This window comes from Natrix helvetica (assembly GCF_964273705.1).
Source record: "Natrix helvetica genome assembly, chromosome: 2".
Classification (NCBI taxonomy): domain Eukaryota; kingdom Metazoa; phylum Chordata; class Lepidosauria; order Squamata; family Natricidae; genus Natrix; species Natrix helvetica.
The window spans coordinates 216,448,320-216,466,090 of record NC_138552.1 but is presented as its reverse complement, the minus strand read 5'-3'; the positions used below and the strand labels follow the sequence as shown (position 1 = coordinate 216,466,090).

At 39.9% G+C, this 17,771-nt stretch overlaps 1 protein-coding gene across 4 annotated transcripts in view; it reads right to left on the bottom strand.

The window, feature by feature from the left end:
- Positions 1-17,771, bottom strand: part of SMOC2 (SPARC related modular calcium binding 2) — a 138,136-nt gene that overhangs the window by 29,476 nt on the left and 90,889 nt on the right. For all 4 annotated transcript variants that reach the window (XM_081940897.1, XM_081940898.1, XM_081940899.1 and 1 more), the window contains 2 exons: positions 17,499-17,685; positions 10,087-10,169 (listed from right to left, as the gene is read on the bottom strand). In XM_081940897.1, the coding sequence (XP_081797023.1) occupies positions 10,087-10,169; positions 17,499-17,685 (270 nt within the window). The remainder of the gene's footprint in view (positions 1-10,086; positions 10,170-17,498; positions 17,686-17,771) is intronic.

Below are 17,771 nucleotides of genomic sequence, written 5' to 3'. Positions count from 1 at the left end.
TGTGTGAAATGTGCTCAGCATTGTTTAGGTGAGATTACAGTCATGGGACAAATAATGGAAGGAACTTGAAATTAGGGAAAGAGGGTGAGCAATCAGTGGACAACTTGGAAAAAAAAGAATTTTCACAGACTAAAGCAAGAAAATTATGGAGGTAGGAAGTTTCATCTGAAGTGAAGAGCCCAAAAAGAAACAAATTAACTCTGAATTTGGATTCCAATGATAACTAATGTTTAAGGTACAGCAGTTTCTCTTATCCAGAGCCAAAAATCGACTTGATGAGGAGATTCTCTCCCTCCATGGAACAGTTCTGCTCTATTTTGGAAAGCCAAAGGCTAAGGGCTCTGCATTTCACGAGGCTCAGACTTAGGAAAGACTCATTTTTAACATTAGGATAAAATGAATCTTCCAGGAAGAAGGAAATATATTTAATGCATATGTACATGTATGAGTCTATGATATGTGTGTGCGCACACACACATACACACACACATGCACATGCACACATATATACATAATAATTAGTGCTACTCAATCTGGGCTACCAAAATACAACTACTAGTTAAAAATGCACTGGAGATCAGCAAGCTTAATCTTAGCTTCTAGTACAAATCACAAAGAGGAACATTTATTTATCTTCCCTGAAATGGGAAAGAAAGAGAAATAAATTGTAATTCTTTGCAGGCATTCAGATTTTTGCAGTCCTGATCTGGTAGTGCTAGCTGTAATTTTGTAAACGTACACATAAAATACGGATTGTTTTCTGTTTTCACGAAAAAACGCACATTGGATTTGTATTTCTTAGCTTGCAAGAGTGATTGCTAGAAGCTACTCCCCCACCGCATGCATACTCGCTCCTTGCTCCAGTCTTACAAGAAGCAACTATTAAGCCAAGCTTCCCCCACGACACCCCACAGTTATAGGTGAACGAGAGCTAACAACAATGAAGCATTCACCCCAGTGCCGGCAGAAATCTCCAAGGCCAGAGCTCAAGCAGGTGAGGAATTCTACAAAACAAAGTTTGCACTGTGGAGAATGTGGCAAGTTTTTAATCTCCCAGCATACTCCTTCTTCCCAAATGACCTTGGTTTCATCAATTTACCTGTCTGTCTCTGGGAAATGAATGACCTTCAAAAATAAACACAACTCTGGGCCAACAGCAAATTTCAGTTTTATAAACACTAGAAATGTTTTGGTCTACAATAGAATATGCAACTATTTTCAGAGATGTTCTAGGACTGGGCTTTTTAATTTTTTTAAAGCAATTTCTTGCTTAACAAAGGCTGCTTCTGTGAGGCATGGCAGCCTCTGAACTGATCCAGCAAATCAAGGAGAACACCTGTTTAGTGGGAACAGCTAATCATTTTAAAAGCCTGAGAAATGAAAGTCGCATAGAACTCTGCTGCAGTGACGAATAAGCATTCCAATGATGGTCAGCGCTGTATCCCTGCAGAATCACAATGCATCCCTTGTTTTATACAAACACAAATGTAAAGGAAGCTACACCAAAACAGAAATAGGAATAACTCACATGTGTCTCTATGTGTCGGTGATTGTGGAGAGATCTGTGGCTGGACACAGGCATCATAGGTGTAGAAACCAATGATAAATGGGTTGCTCCACAAATTCATGCAATTTAATATATATTTCAATGGAAAATTATTTTCTTAGTGCAGTGTTGAGTATGCATAGATTTTCATTTTCGGTATATAGATGGGATACTTCAGAGATTCTACCTGATCTCTGCAGCAAATTAATGCTGGCCAATATTGCTATGGTAATTACCATTTTGCACACAAGAAAATATGAAAAGAGCCATACACTTTCAGTGGACCGAGCTGTATTCTCTACCAGATCAAAGAGACAAATAAGACTTGTTCTTCTGTTCAACAATGTCACGAATGGAATTTAGGAGTACTTCCATCAAAATTGCAGTTCATAAAACCAGAGGAAGGGTTAATTTGTCATGACACACTTCTGTCGCATCTTCTTAGAGCCATGCCCTCATTGCTTTAATAGTGACTGGTGATAAAGCCAACATTAAGCAGATTATCTTTTCAGCTGGTTACTATTTACTGGACTTAATGAAACAGATGTATGGGAATGAATGAATATATACTTCTGTCCCGTCCCCCCCCTCTCTTTCTCTCTCTCTCTGTGTTCAGTTCAGTTGTTTTGTAAAACCAGGATTGTTAAAGCAAACATTATTATCTATCTAGAGATGTTTATGCTGTACTTGTTACTTTGGTGTCTGATGTTGAAATAAAAACACATTCAATAAACTAGCTTACATCACAAATTAAATTTGGGTTGATTACACACATTGCCTTTTTATCACTGGCTGTGGGTTTTCAAACTATATGGATAGAATTCCAAATATCCCTTCAAGTTGCCTAAAAAGCTCCACATATATATCCAAACAAACAGGTACTGTTGAACAAGTTAATGATGTGATCCAAAGAATCTTCAAATATATGAACACACCTATTCAAAGTATGTTAAGATGAGCATTCTTCCTACAATAAGAACATATTTCTTGCCATGATAATCTTATATGTATATCTTATAACTCTATTGATACTGATTACTACTTTCAAAAGCATGTTAGAGTTTACCGCTTGATTTGCAGGTTTGCACAAGTGAGTTGCAAAAGCTATTCTCCAATCCCATTACATTTGTTGGTTGGAAAATCTTTGAAATGTCCCAAAGTCTAAGTGGGGACAGATCCTTCAAATTGGGAGAGGAAGAGGATTGATAAATCCAGGCAGCAGATGGAGAAGAAGGGATTTACTGATGCTTTTCTGTTGCTCTCTGAGAGTATGCCATTTCTTAGGCCATTATAGATTTAGAGCAGTGTGAGAGCTTGTGGTTTTATTAATGAGAATGGCTTATAAAATTAAGAACCAGATGTTTACAATAGCCAGCTTATGTTTTGCGAACAACTGTACAATGAATCAATGGGACAGATTGGGATTTCCAAGAATACTCAATTATAAATATCATGCCTCTTTGAAATCTCCCAGGCCATTTAAACTGAAGAAACTCAATTCTATGCAGAATTAAAATGCTGTAATTATAAATGAAGCAATTCTTTCCAAAGTCTGTAGAAACTATTCACAACTTTTCTGATTTTTCCCTATCAAATTGTTTTTCCTTTATGTAACAGCATCTTGTTGGGCAGATCTCAATGACCTAAACCAGAGGACCTATTTTAAGTAGGGGGAAGTGATGAGATTTGCAGATTGCAATATTAACCAGACTTAGGAACTATGATGCTACACAGCCAACTCCCACTTCTTTGAACCCAAGGATATAGAATAAACAACTAGTTTTGAAGGATTCTTGGAGAAATGGCTCAAAGCCATTGGCATAAGTTCTAGTTGTGGTAAAACATGTGACAGAGGAAAAAAATCATTTTTATGAGTTCTCTGAAATTATTATTGAAATATTGGCAAGTTAAATCTATTGTGAATGAAGCTATGTTTCTTATAAAATATAAGATTCATAGCTAGCCTGCTTCTACTCAGCTTTAGTTGACATACTATAGTGATGTTTCCTAAGTCAGATCATCTATCATTTTCTCTTAAGTCATTGCAATACCTTTTGTATGTGGCTGCTCTTCTGCTGGCACTCTTCTCTAACTGAGTGCCTAAGGAATACCTTCTGAAAGTCAAGCAGGTTTGGGTTTATCTGAGCCTTGGAGGAAAAGCTGTTCCAAAAAGTAGGCACAGCAATAGAGAATCACACCACCTGGTCCCACTCAAGAGTTTATTACATCAAGGAGGGCAGGGCTGATGTCACTACGATTCAACATGCAATCTTGGAGCTCCAGGATTGCTGTCGATATCTCTGTTGTTGGACGGTCCTTTTTGGATCTAAACCATCCTGTAGAGATGGTGACAGAGAAGGGACATCCTGCTGATCTCAGGGGCATCGCAAAGCCCCTGATCGATCAAGGAGAAGCTCTTTTTTCTGGCTACAAGAGAAGCAGCCATTGAGGCTGCAGAAGATTGGGACAGACCCCTGAAATGGAAGTAGAACAGGAGAGAGAGAAATGTCAGAAATGGTGAGAAAAATTTTAATATTAGAGAAGAGAACACTCAAAAAGATTTAGAGTTAAATTAAAATTGAAGATTTTAATTGAAGTGGTGAATTAAGCCTGGATTAAAACTATTGTGTTATCTTTTTCACTTTAATTTCGTTTCTTTCTATGGATGGAATTTTTACAAATGCCTCTTACTTTTAAATTGGACTGGTCTTTTTTCATCTTCTACTACTATTTTTTTTCCATTTTTTGTGTTTGTGGATTGAAATTCTCTTTCCTCTCAAGGCTTGGCTGGATCATAACTTTTAAGCATTTTTTCTCTCTTTTTGAGTTCGGAGATTAAAAAGAAAGGTAAAAGCAGAGGAAAAAGAAGTAACACTGCCACCTAGAGGTTGGACGTTTGGTAACATCTGATAGTACAAGACTATCAAGCATGTTTTGTTTATACAGGTGCTCTTTTAGAGTAAAGAGAAAGCCTTGACTTGAAAGATTACACTGAATTTGTTTGAAATCTAGCAAAACCTTGGATGTCTTAGTTGCAGTGTTTACAACCTGGAAAAATGGCACAACATGAAGAAGAAAAGGAATTAACATTACAAATAATTATGCTAGAAATTCAAAAAGTACTAACAAGCACAGAGAGAATTGATAAGAGATTTGAGATTATAGAACAAAATACAGAAAGAATGGAGGGAAGAGTTGAGAATATTTACAAAACAATGATGAAACTTGAGGACAGAGTTCAAAAAATTGCAGAGAAATATGAACAAAGTGATAAGAAAATTATTGACACTGACAGCAAACCGAGGGTGGAGGGAAATGATACTGAAAGGAGAGATCGACAAACTGGAATTCTATCTCAGACTTCAAAACATAGATGAAGAAAGGGGAGAAAATTTGGCAGAAACAATGAGAGTAATTTTGGCAGAAACACTAGTGATAACTAAAGGCAAGCTGATGGAAGGAACAGATGGAGGGTTTAAACTCTCTATAAGATATGGAATGAACAACAAATTGCCAAGAAAAGTCCACATAAGACTTATCAAGAAAACACTTAGAATACAGATTCTACAAATGGCAAGAGATATGGGACTGCACTACTACTGGAAGGATACAGGATGATGAAATGAAATGTCACAATAAAATTAAGTCAAACTTAGTTAAACTTTGAGTATTATGTATAAGACAAAGTAATAATAATTATAGTCAAATAAATGATTAACAATGATAATAATGCATTTATATATACTAGATTGATAATATGAAATCTTATATTAGAATATAAAATAGAATAGAATATAAAGATGTAATGTCATTGGATGATTTCAGGATGATGTAATGAAACGCCATAATATAAATTTACTTTAAATTTAGTATGCTTCATATAAAAATGTAATAATAACTATACTCAATGAATGTTTAATAATCATAATAATTGTATACATATATATTAGATTGAGGATACTAATAATGGAAAAAACATAGAATTGAAAATTATTAGAGAATGTTACCAATACTAAAATAATAGAATGACTTAGAATAGGATATAAAAATATTTCATTATTGGATATATTGAAGATGATATAATGAATTATTATAATATAAATGAATCCATATTTAGAATACCTTGTTTAAAATGAAGAAAAATAGTGATAATCAAACAAATGAAGTACTATAATAGTAATGTATACAAATATATTTGATTGACAATATGTGACTTTAGATAAAGTTTAAGTGATGACTATTGAAAGGACGCACAAAAACCTTGTAACCAATCGACACACTGTACGTAATTGAAGATGTTTTTTATGCTACATGTCTTGTTTGTTTATGTTTGTTTAAAAATACATTTTTTTTAAAAAAAAGAGTTTATTACATTAATAGAAACAATCTGAGATAGACACTCCTACAAATAATTAGGTCTTTTCCCATGAAGGGCTTTATAGGTAACAAATCAGCATCCTGAACTGCATCCGGAAGCCTACTGTTAACTAGCAGAGCTCACAAATTAGTATTGTTACATAGATGCACCAAGGTGCTCCCATAATTACATGTGTAGGAGTAGCAGCAGCTTCCTGAGTGGTCCTCAATGGCAGTCTCATGCAAAATACATTGCAATAATCCAAATGTCCAATACATCAGTGGCTTCCAGTTGGGCTTCCTGATTCAGGAATGGGCACAGCTGGAGTGCAAGTTGGATTTCTGCAAAGACTCTCTAAGCCATGGCTGCCAACTGATGAATGATCTCATAGAGAAGCCTCCCATAGACATTAAATAGAAAGAGGGAGGAACCAAGCAAAGGCGTATAGGCACCTGTGTCCATCAACACTGATATGGACCAACCTTGGAGGAAACTTTTGCCTCCTACTCCCATCCCTTTAGTCAAAGGAAATACTGCAGTCAATGATACCAGAGGTCACCAACAGAGCAAGGAAGGTCAGGATTGATGTAATACCCCCCCCCGCTCTTGTGATCCCACCAGATATCATGAACCAACACAATCAGTGTCAAGTATGTCTAAGTTTGAAGCCTGGCTGAAAAAGACCCAGAGTCTTCTGAATCTTCATCCCAAAAAGCTTCTCAACAACCTTCCCAAAAAGGGAATGTTGGAAATGGATCAGAAATTATGTGATACAGTTAGATGCAATACTAAATTACAATTAAATTAATTTAAAAATATTCTGCTCACTTCATAGGCTTTATATCTTATAAATAGTCATGCAACTTGCCATGCCCCAGAATTAGAAACAATTGATGGGGGGGGTGTGCACTAAATTTCCTAATATTTTAATAACCACTGTAGAAAATTCATAAATATTTTTTTCTTTCCTCTGACACATATTTTATCACAACTAAAACTTATGCCAACTGGCTTTGAGCCAATTTTCCCCAAGTCTTTCAAAACCAACTGTTTATATACTGGGATTTAATGAAGTGGCACTTGGCTGTGTAACATCATAGTTTTTGAACTTGGTTAATATTGCGATCTGCAAATCTCATTACTTTCCCTATTTAAAATTGCTCCTCTGGTCCAAATCAGTGAGATCTGCAGAAGAGGATGTTCTTAGAAAAGTGGAACAATTACCTATATGACAGGGGAACGTCAGAAAAGTAGTTCTTACAAAACCATTACATATAGTACACTGTCCTGGTATCTCCCAGGTTGAAACTGAGAGAAAGAATACCTCATTTCTTTTGGCTCAAAATAAAAAAGTGAAATAGATAAGAAAAGCCAAAACTTAACCTGCATTCTACAAAAAGCAGATTTTTTTTCCTGGTTTTTATTTGCCAATGTTCTATCTATGAGCTTCCATTGCAAGCAATATCCAAAAGATGGCCTAAAATATTTTAAGAACTGAGATGATTGTACCCACCATTCACACAAATGGAGCATACACGCTAGCCTGCTGCTTGCACAAGTGGGGATGCACTCTTGCGCAATCTCACCCGCCACTTCTATCGCCCGGTTCCGAATGCCTTATGGCTCAGTAGTAGGCTGTGGCCAGGGGGTTGAGGACCCCTGTATTAGGGTCTTTACTTTCTTCCTTTTTATTTATTTATTCAATCTTTTTTATCCTGATTTTATTACTTTTTAAGTAATTCAAGATGGCAAATAAACATAATATTCCTTCCTCTTGGTCTCCTCAAGGATCACTCCAGTGGTATGCAAAATCTGCAAGAAGATTATCCTGTATATTTATTTATTTATTTATAAACTCTGGTACACAACCGCAGTACAATAACCAAGCAGGTTGTTCTGCTGGGCATTTTGAGGAACTGATTCCATTGTGAAGTCACAATTGTGACTTGGAACCAGTTTCATTGCATAACAGTATTTCAAATATTTTTGCTCAAGTTTTACTGTAGATATGAAACCACTCTTTAAGTTAACTGAATGAATAAACATTCTCATCAGTTCCGGTTCCCGTAGGCGACGGACATCTTGTCCACCACTCGTCTTCTTGGTGGGCTCCGTTCAGGAGCACAGGGGACATTGGAGGGGTCTCCTGCCGCAGGGCGGCTTGCTGGAACCCCCCAAACTCAGCAGCAGCCAGTAGGGGTGTTTCCAGCTTCGCCCCAGGAGCCGGGGAGCGAAAAGGGGCGCATAGTTGCCCCTTCGCTGAATGGGCTCCGGGAGAAATGAGTCAAGCAGAGGAAGAGTAGCCGAAATGTTGGTGGTGGAGGATCCTTCCTAATCTCCTTAACTATCATTAATGGATAAGCAGCAGACTATTGTAAGTTCGTTTTCAATCTATTTAAACCGAAGATTAGAAGGGGGTGTTTTTCTTCTTTTTAACCCCCCCTCGGACAAAGCGGCATTCAAACTATCTCTCTCCACATCAGAATGAAGAGAGAACAAAGGCTGACTTGCCACTTGAATTAACTATGTGAGAAAGATCGAAATCACAGTTGCAAGAGGGGATTGCTGAGCTGTTCTCTTAAAGAATGGAAACTTTTGCTCTTCTCCATGCGAAAGGAGGAGTCAAGATGGCTTCCCCCCTTCTTCGTTTTTGTACTTGCCTTTTGAAACTACCTTTGGAAAAAAGATCTCTGGTATTGTCTTAAAACCTCCCCTGAAGGTGCTTTGGACCTCTCCTATTGCGTGGTCTTTCTGGATTTTGATTATTTGACTTTCCCCTTTTTGGTGTATCTCCATGCCTTGGAACAGTGAAGGAGAACTAACTTCTCACTTTCAGATTTGCCTGCCACTTTGGATCCGCCAGGCTGCGCGCTCCGCTGAGGCCATTTTCTTTGTAAAAGACTTATCATCTCTGAATTCAGACAAATGGGATCTAAAAAGCCACCAACTGGCAAGTCATTCTCAGCCCCTGCCTCGGCAACCTCCAGTCCAAGCATGCAGCAGACTAAAATTACTTCATTGTTACAAAAAGAAGGGGCTGGAGAGAGCTCAAAAGAATTATCTGTCAACCAAACGTTTCAGGAAATTATGAGGGGTCAAAACGAGCTGAAGAAGAAGGTGGCAGATCTCAAAGACGAACTCAGAGGGGTACAACATCATATTACAGAAAATAAACAGAGAATTGTGGTGTTGGAGGAGGGGGCGGCTGGGCTGGATAGGGAGGTTAAGGCAGTCCGGAAGGGAAATTTAGAACTGGATAACTTTATGGCAAAAATAGAACTTGAAAGAATGTCCTTTTTTCTCAGATTACAGAACCTACCAGAAACAGAGAATGAAAATCTTAAATATATCATGAGTACAATCTTAGCAGAATATATCAAGACAAATAAAGAACAGTTGTGGTGGGATATGGATCTGGTCTATAGGATCAATTCAGCATATGCTAGAACCCATAACATTCCAAGGGAGGTATATGTTAAATTTCTTAGGGAGACCACAAGGGATGAGGTGCTAGGGGCCCAAAGGGAGGGACCATTAAAATACCAAGATAAAGAAATTACAATTCTTAAGCAAATTCCGAAAAAAAATTAGAGAAAGAAGGAGGAAGTATTCCTCCTTATCAAAGAAATTATACAATAAAGGAGTTTGGTTCAGAAGGTTATTGCAAGAGGGAACGCTGATTTTCTGGGAGGGAAACATAATTAGTATTAACACAGTGGAAGAGGCTGAAGCCTTCACTAAAAAACACTTTTTCTCTCCTAGAGGATGAAAATAAGGGAGGTGGTGAAAAATGCAGCAACGTACAGGATATGGGGGAGGGGGGGCGTGGCCCCATCTGGAGACAGGGAGGAGGGAGCAATATCAAAAAGGCTCAGATCACAAAAATAAATGTATTTGAAATAGTATTGTAATTATTGATACACTAGAAAGTGACAAAGAACGAGATGATTGAACACATGATTGATATAATGTAAGAATTCTGTTTATGCTTATCTTTTATACGTTGTTTTCAAATTGAAAAAACTGTGAGATTTGGAGGGATTTCTACCACTAGCACGGGAGCTGCCAAAATTTTCTATGTACCTTTGTACCCTTTCCCCATAAATGATTTAAAATACCAATAAAATCTTTAATATATATTAAAAAAAATATTCTCCCCAAACACCATTTATTATACACTTACCTTGCAATGGGCGCCCTTTGAACACGTCTCTTGTGTTGCTTGGGTGAGCTCTAGCACTGTTATCACACTTCGGCTGTTCATATCTTCAGGGAGCATAGGAAGAAAAAAAAGACATTAAGCTAATGCTAATTTAATTTGAAAACCCTACCATTTCAACAGCTGTGTGATCACACTGAAATTTGGCAGAGAGCTTGATTTACTCTCGATTCTAAAATCATAGCCACACATTTATTCAAATGTCAAATAAAGCATTCTAAAAACCCATTAATTCATAGTACTCTACAAGATTAGAATTCCTGGGCTTGGTAATGTGACTTACTCCCAGCAGCACATATTTGAATTACTTCTAGATATCGAATCCAAAGTAATATAGATAAAGTGGAGTTTAATTTTAAACTTGAATGCAATTTTGATATTTATGGTATACTTCATGCCATGCCTGCTACAAGATTTATTTTTTTCTTTGCAAGCATCTGGGTAAAAGAATGAAAGACGCTTTCAACTTATTGCTTATTAATTGGCTGAAACCATGTTGATCAAATAAAAGTGACATTATTCCCAAGAAATAGGGCCATGGCAAATGTTTTTGAAGCTCAGATTCCCTGAAGTATATTGAGGGCAAAGAAGAAATATCATTTTTATATGATATCCACAGGTATTATTAAATAAAGACTAATTTAGGAGTAATTTGTTGGTTTAGCTTTCTGCCATCATATTACCTATACCAGGGGTGTCCAAACTTGGGAACTTTAAGACTTGTGGACTTCAACTCCCAGAATTCCCCTGGCTGGGGAATTCTGGGAATTGAAGTCCACAAGTCTTAAAGCTCCCAAGTTTGGACACCCCTGACCTATAGTGATGGTAGAAAAATGACTAAAGATGCTGGAAAACTGATTTTTTTTAAAAAAAAATCTAATCTCTGGAGAACAATGTGATCATACGCTACACAAAAATGGACCAGACAGAAGGGAGGTAAGTGATTTACTCTATATATTCCAATGTTTCATTTTCCCTACTGCCTTTTTGAACTTTAAACTTTGGTTCCATATCTATGTCTGACATGAAATATGGCTATGGGATTATATGTGATGGAACCCAAAAAATCATAACATAAATACACTCGTATGGATGTATGGGGGAGATGCAGGGTTGGGGGTTAAGTCCATGTAATGCTAGAAAATTTAATAAAATTTAAGGCGTGGGGGGAAAAACTCTTTCCAAGCCCTTGTAACAAATCACAATGTGTTTTGATACTGTTCTGGTCATGAGAATAATATATGGTTGGAATGAAATAAGTAGTCTCTGCCTCCAGTGTTTAATTTATCTCCCCATTGTGTGAAGGAAATGAAGATTTCTGGAATTGGCTAATAGCCCATCAGATATAAGCTGCTGCATGAAGGTGCAATGCAATTTCATGCTCAGCTTAATAGGTGCCTATGGGTGAAAGGGAACTCTTTAGAGTAAGAAGAACAGAAGCTGTTTTGATAGTAAGCTTTGGATGAAGTGGGTGGTAATTGCTGTCACGTGACTTTTTTTTTTTTAACCAACTAAAGAATGACAGAAAAAGTCTTTGAACTGGGTGCTCTAATGTGGCATGTGGCAAAGAGCCTGATCTCAAATTAATCTGATACCCCACTCTGCATTCCTTCCTTCCTTTTCCCTGCTGCCCTTCAGTTTCTCCACTACAACCTGCACTTCATGATTTCTCTTTCAATTCTTCCTATAACCTTCCAGAGTTGTGTTCTATCCTGCAACAAATCACAACCTCAGACTTTTTTTTGAAAGGTTTTTTTTAAATTTTCATACAAGTTACCACAGGTATACCATTACATCTTAACCAGAACTATTTTGTGTTATCCAATAGTATATCAGTTCCTCTTACCATCAACCCACAGCGACTATCATTTGCTCTTCTGCTTTCCATACACGATATTATATCCTATTCACCACCATCCTGCTTCATCTCCCCCTCTCTTCCTCCCTACCTCCTTTCTTCCCTTTACCATTCCTCTCTTCTCTACTTCCCCTTCCTCTCTCCTTCTATTCTCTCCTCTTTCCACTCCGTCTCTCTCTCCTACACTTTTCCTCCCTTCTACTCTCTCTCTCTCTTACATCTGCAGTTCCTAAATGCTTTAGCCAGGTTGGCCAATGGTGCAAAATTGTGCAAAATGCTGTGACCTGTAGTTCAGCAATGTCTGGAGGATGATGAAGTCCACAATCTTGCTTGACGTTATTTTGGGCCTAGCAAAAGTAACAACCAGCCAGAAGGGGAGATGAAACACAACCTTGGTTTACTTATTAAAATTCTGCCCCTGGCCTTTTTGGGGGAGAGTGGGGTGAAGGGATTTCAAGTGGCAAAATGTTTTCCATTAGAGCCTTAGCTCTGAAAATGGAACAATATCATATAATGCCTTCTGAGCATTGGGTAATTCTGGTTTTGAGCTGAATTAATAGCAGCTGTAGCAACAACAAAACAGTTTGAATCCATTCTCTATAAACATGAGAGCTAGAAAATTTGTTTTAAAAGTGACATAATTAAACTTCCGACAAGAAGGCAATATATAAAAGTTTATGGAATATACTGCATACCTGCCATCAAAATGTATCCAGAAATGTGAAGAATTGGAGCAAAGGGGAAAATTCAATTTTACGTGTTTCTTAATCTATATAATAATTACCCTTACCACAAATATTCACAATGTAGCCCAATTGACCAGGTAGTATATTTGGAAGGGAAAAATATTGGTCTTTGAATTATAATTCTCACAATTCCTCATCACCGGTCATCTGGCCTCTGCCATATCATCTGTCACAACAAAGTCTATAAAAGCCCTCGGGCTACTTTAAAAGTGTAAGAAACGCAGGCTCTTGTTATACAGGCTGACATTCTCAGAACAAAAGAAGCAAGCATAAGGCAGAAATAGCGAGATCAAATGAGATCAGATGAGATCAAATGAGGCTCACTGGTTCACCCAGCTTAGAGTTGTTGACATTGTCTTCGCAGAAGCTCCAATTACAATCATATTACAAGTCCTATTCGGAGATATAGGGAATTAAACATAAACTAGGCTACTGCCTGCATAGCCCTTCCTCAACTGAAATTATGAGCGTGAGCAGATATTCTGGCTTTCTGCAGTGAACTCTCCAAAGCATTGTTTTGAATGTTCTGCTTTTCAAACTATTTGTGCTTGTATCAAGCTAAACACACTGCATTGGTTCCTGGTGAGCTCCCATACAAGCATTCCTAAAGACGCCAAGCCCACATTGTTGCTTTTGGAAAGTGATATTTTGTCTGCTTTGTCTGCTAAACAAAGCTCTCAGCTCTTTTCCCTGCTTCTGGCTCAACTGAAACTCACGAACTTCAACTTACTGTTTAACAACATATTAAAAATATTGTTCGCCTTTCTACTGGTACCAGCAGTGTTCCTCCATGGGAAGTTAATCATGCGAAAATGGGCTGAAGGAACTGTTTCAAGGGGAAAAAAATAGAAAGATCTTTCTGACGCTACATTTCTTTTCCTATAGTATATACAGTAGATGCTGGCAGAACTGATTTTTTCCCCCTAGTTGACTCTTCTCTTCTTGTGTTCTCACTTTTTTCGATATAAACAACTTCACAGTCTTGAATCTTTTCACATCAACTCTGAAGTTTGTAAAGGGTATTCCAACTTTAAGGTAGAGAATTAAATTCAGAAAGAACGATTTCCACAAAATCATATTAAGAGCCCGGAACATGAGTAAAGATTTGAATTAATAACAAAAGCTGAAGCCCCTGACTTCATTACCTTCCTGGTTTGACAGTTGCTTAATAACATAACAAGTGCTGCCTTGCTGATTACTTTTAATAATTGATGAGAAAAATGCTATGGACTAAAGGCAGATTTAAACATAATTAACATTTGCTACTTCTTGGTCTTTACAGAAGGAGATAAAAATAAATCTACGCTTAATTTAGGCCTTTTCAATGGTCTTAGTGATGTTTTTATTATTTATATCAGAGATGGGTTCCTACCAGTTCGGACTGGTTTGGCTGAACCGGTAGTAGTATGGCGGCCTGCGTCTCTGGAACTAGCAGCGACCCAGGCCTGCCACAGCCCCAAACTGGTAGTAAAGCCGGCCAGAACCCACCCCTGATATATATTATTATTATTATAAAATTATTATTATTTATTTATTCCTCTATTACTACCTTGATCAAACTGTAAATTATTGGTTTAAATCTGAATAAAACTACTGAAAATAATGGGGATATAATCAGAATTTGTAGTTGGGCAGTAAGAATACTTTTTATTATTTATTTTATTGAATTTATAGACCGCCCCCTCTCCCCGAAGGGACTCGGGGCGGTGTACACACAGAAGCTAAAAAACCGTATACATAATAAAAATATATTAGAAACCCCTTAAAAACAAATTAAATATGGAGTCTGTACAGTAATAGTAAAAATTAAAAAACAGCTTAAAAAGTTTACCCCCAAAAATTTAAAATACCGGCCAGGAGGATTGAAGATTAAAACTACGATTGGGCCAGGCCAGCTAATTGGAACAGGTGGGTCTTGAGTTTCTTGCGGAAGAGATCGGTGGTAGTTCTGATGTCGGGGGGGAGTTCATTCCAGAGGGTCGGGCCCATCACAGAGAAGGCCCTATTCCTGGGCGCCGCCCGCTGGCATTGCTTAATGGACGGCACCTGGAGGAGTCCCTCTCTGTGAGAGCGAATTGGTCGCAGGGATGTGTGGGGTAGGATGCGCTCCCGCAGATAGCTAGGTCCTGTGCCATGGAGCGCTTTAAAGGTGATAGTCAACACCTTGAAACGCTCCGAAAAGCCACAGGTAGCCAGTGCAGCTCGCGCAGGAGAATTGTTATATGGGAGTACCTGGTACTTCCCATGATTGCCCGCGCGGCCGCATTCTGGACCAGCTGCAGCCTTCAGGTGCATCTCAAGGGGAGCCCCATGTAGAGAGCATTGCAATAGTCCAGGCGGGACGTCACAAGCGCGTGAGTGACTGTGTGAAGGGCGTCCCGGTCCAATAGGGGACGCAATTGGTGCACCAGACGAACCTGGTGGAACGCCCCCCTTGCCACGGCTGTCACATGGTCATCCATCGACAGCCGGGCATCCAGGAGGACGCCCAAATTGCGCGCCTGATCCACGGGGGCCAGTTGTTCGCCCCCAATGGCCAGTGATGGAACCCACTGGTTTAACCGGGGTGCCGGTAACCACAGCCACTCCGTCTTGGAGGGGTTGAGTTTGAGTCTGTTGCTTCCCATCCAGACCCGTACGGCCTCCAGGCACCGGGACATCACTTCGATGGCATTGTTGGGGTGGTTCGGGGTAGAGATGTACAACTGAGTATCATCAGTGTACAGATGATACTCAACCCCAAAACCACGAATGATCTCACCCAGCGGCTTCATATACGTGTTGAACAGGAGAGGCGAGAGGACCAACCCGTGGCACCCCACAAGTGAGTGGCCTCAGGGTCGACCTCTGCTCCCCTGCCAGCACGCATTGCGTCCGGCCGGAGAGGTAGGAGGAGAACCACCGCAGAACGGTGCCCCTCACCCCCAGCACCTCCAGATGACGCAATTGGATACCATGGTCGATGGTATCGAAAGCAGCTGAGAGATCTAATAGGACCAGGATGGAGGAGCAACCCCCATCCTTGGCCCTCCAGAGATCATCCACCAACGCGACCAAGGCCGTCTCCGTGCTGTGACCGGGCCGGAAACTGGACTGGCACGGGTCTAGATAATCAATTTCCTCCAAGTGGCGTGGGAACTGTTGCGCCACCACACTCTCTACAACCTTTGCCAAAAAGCAAAGGTTGGAGACAGGACAATAGTTGGTTAACATAGCTGGATCCAGGGAAGGCTTCTTGAGTAGGGGTCTCACCACCGCCTCTTTCAAGGCGGCCGGCAAGGACCCCTCTCTCAAGGAAGCGTTGACTACCTCCTGGAGCCAGCCTCGTGTAACCTCCCAGGATTCCAGTATCAGCCAGGAGGGACACGGGTCCAGTAAACATGTAGTGGCTCGCAGTCACCCACGCAACCTGTCCATATCATCGGCAGCAACAGGGTCAAACTCCTCCCAGAATGGTCCCTCAAGATTCGCCTCCGACGTCCCCCCTGGACTACTGGAGGGGACCCACTCGCTACGGATTTGAGCAATTTTGTCCTGCAGATATTCCCCAAATTCCTCTGCTCTACCCTGCAAGGGGGCTTCCCGCGGCCTCTGCGAAAGGAGGGAGCGGGTCACCCGAAACAGGGCGGCAGGGTGGTTATCTGCGGACGCAATAAGAGCGGCACAATATTGACGCTTGGCCACTCTTAATGCCACAAGGTAGGTCCGTAAATAGACTCTTACCTGTGTTCGGTCAGATTCGGAGCGTGAAGATCTCCATCTGCTCTCTAGGCGTCTCTTGTGGCGCTTCATCACCCTTAGCTCCTCGGTAAACCAAGGAGCCAGGGTGACTCACTGCCGCAGGAGAGGCCGCAAAGGCGCAACCCGGCCGAAGGCCCCGGTAGCCGCACTGTTCCATGCGGCCACCAGGTCCTCCATCCGGGAGCGGGTCAGGGCTCTATTTTTACACTTTCGGTGACAAATCTGCCATTATTTTAATGGCTCACCACTGCTCCCTTAGTTTTAATCGCTTACTGATTCAAACATCTTGCAATAAACTTCATTATAAAAACTGTGGATGTCAGCACTCAAAGCATGTTAAGTATGTTTATTACTCCGGTTACAATGAGAAACAGTAACATCTTTTGTATGTTAAATTGCCATAGAATTGTTACACCATAATCATAGTCTATTTTGTGCAGTTATAGCCCTTTTTCCCAGTTGCAATGTATGGCTGTGAAAGTTGGACCATAAGAAAGGCTGAGCGCCAAAAAATTGAGGCTTTTGAACTATGGTGCTGGAGAAGATTCCAGTCCCTTGGACTGCAAGGCGATCAAACTGGTCAATCCTAGAGGAGATCAACCCTGACTGATCTTTAGAAGGCCAGATCCTGAAGATGAAACTCAAGTACTTTGGCCACCAAATGAGAAGGAAAGATTCACTGGAGAAGACCCTAATGGTGGGAAAGATTGAGGGCAAAAGAAGAAGGGGATGACAGAGAAAGTGGTGGCTGGATGGAGTCACTGAAGCAGTAGGCTTGACCTTAAATGGACTCCAGAGGATGGTAGAGGACAGGAAGGCCTGGAGGAACATTGTCCATGGGGTCATGATGGGTCGGATATGACTTTGCAACTAACAACAACAGCCCTTTTAGTCTTTGGGTAAAGAGAGCAACGTCACATAGCTCCATATATGTGTGCATGTGTTTGTTCCTAATTGTCCATCTTCCTTAGAAAAGGGTCCAGATAAGAATCTGTTATTGTGTGACCACTTCTCCAATGAAGATCTCTTACCTTGTGGATGTACCAGGAATAGGGCGTCCTGTATCAACAAGGACACACCAGCAATATCCTGTGGAGGGGTGACACTGCACTGGTTTATAAAGCCCACCATTAGCACACTCTGGAATGAATACATTATCTTTCTGGGGCTGTTTAGCTTCTTCTAATGCTGACTGGAGCTCTTGATCACATGATGCTGCTGGAAAGAAAAACAATAATATAATTATGGATATTGCCTATGCACAGATTGACTTATTGATAAATTAGTCAAAATCCAATGGAAAA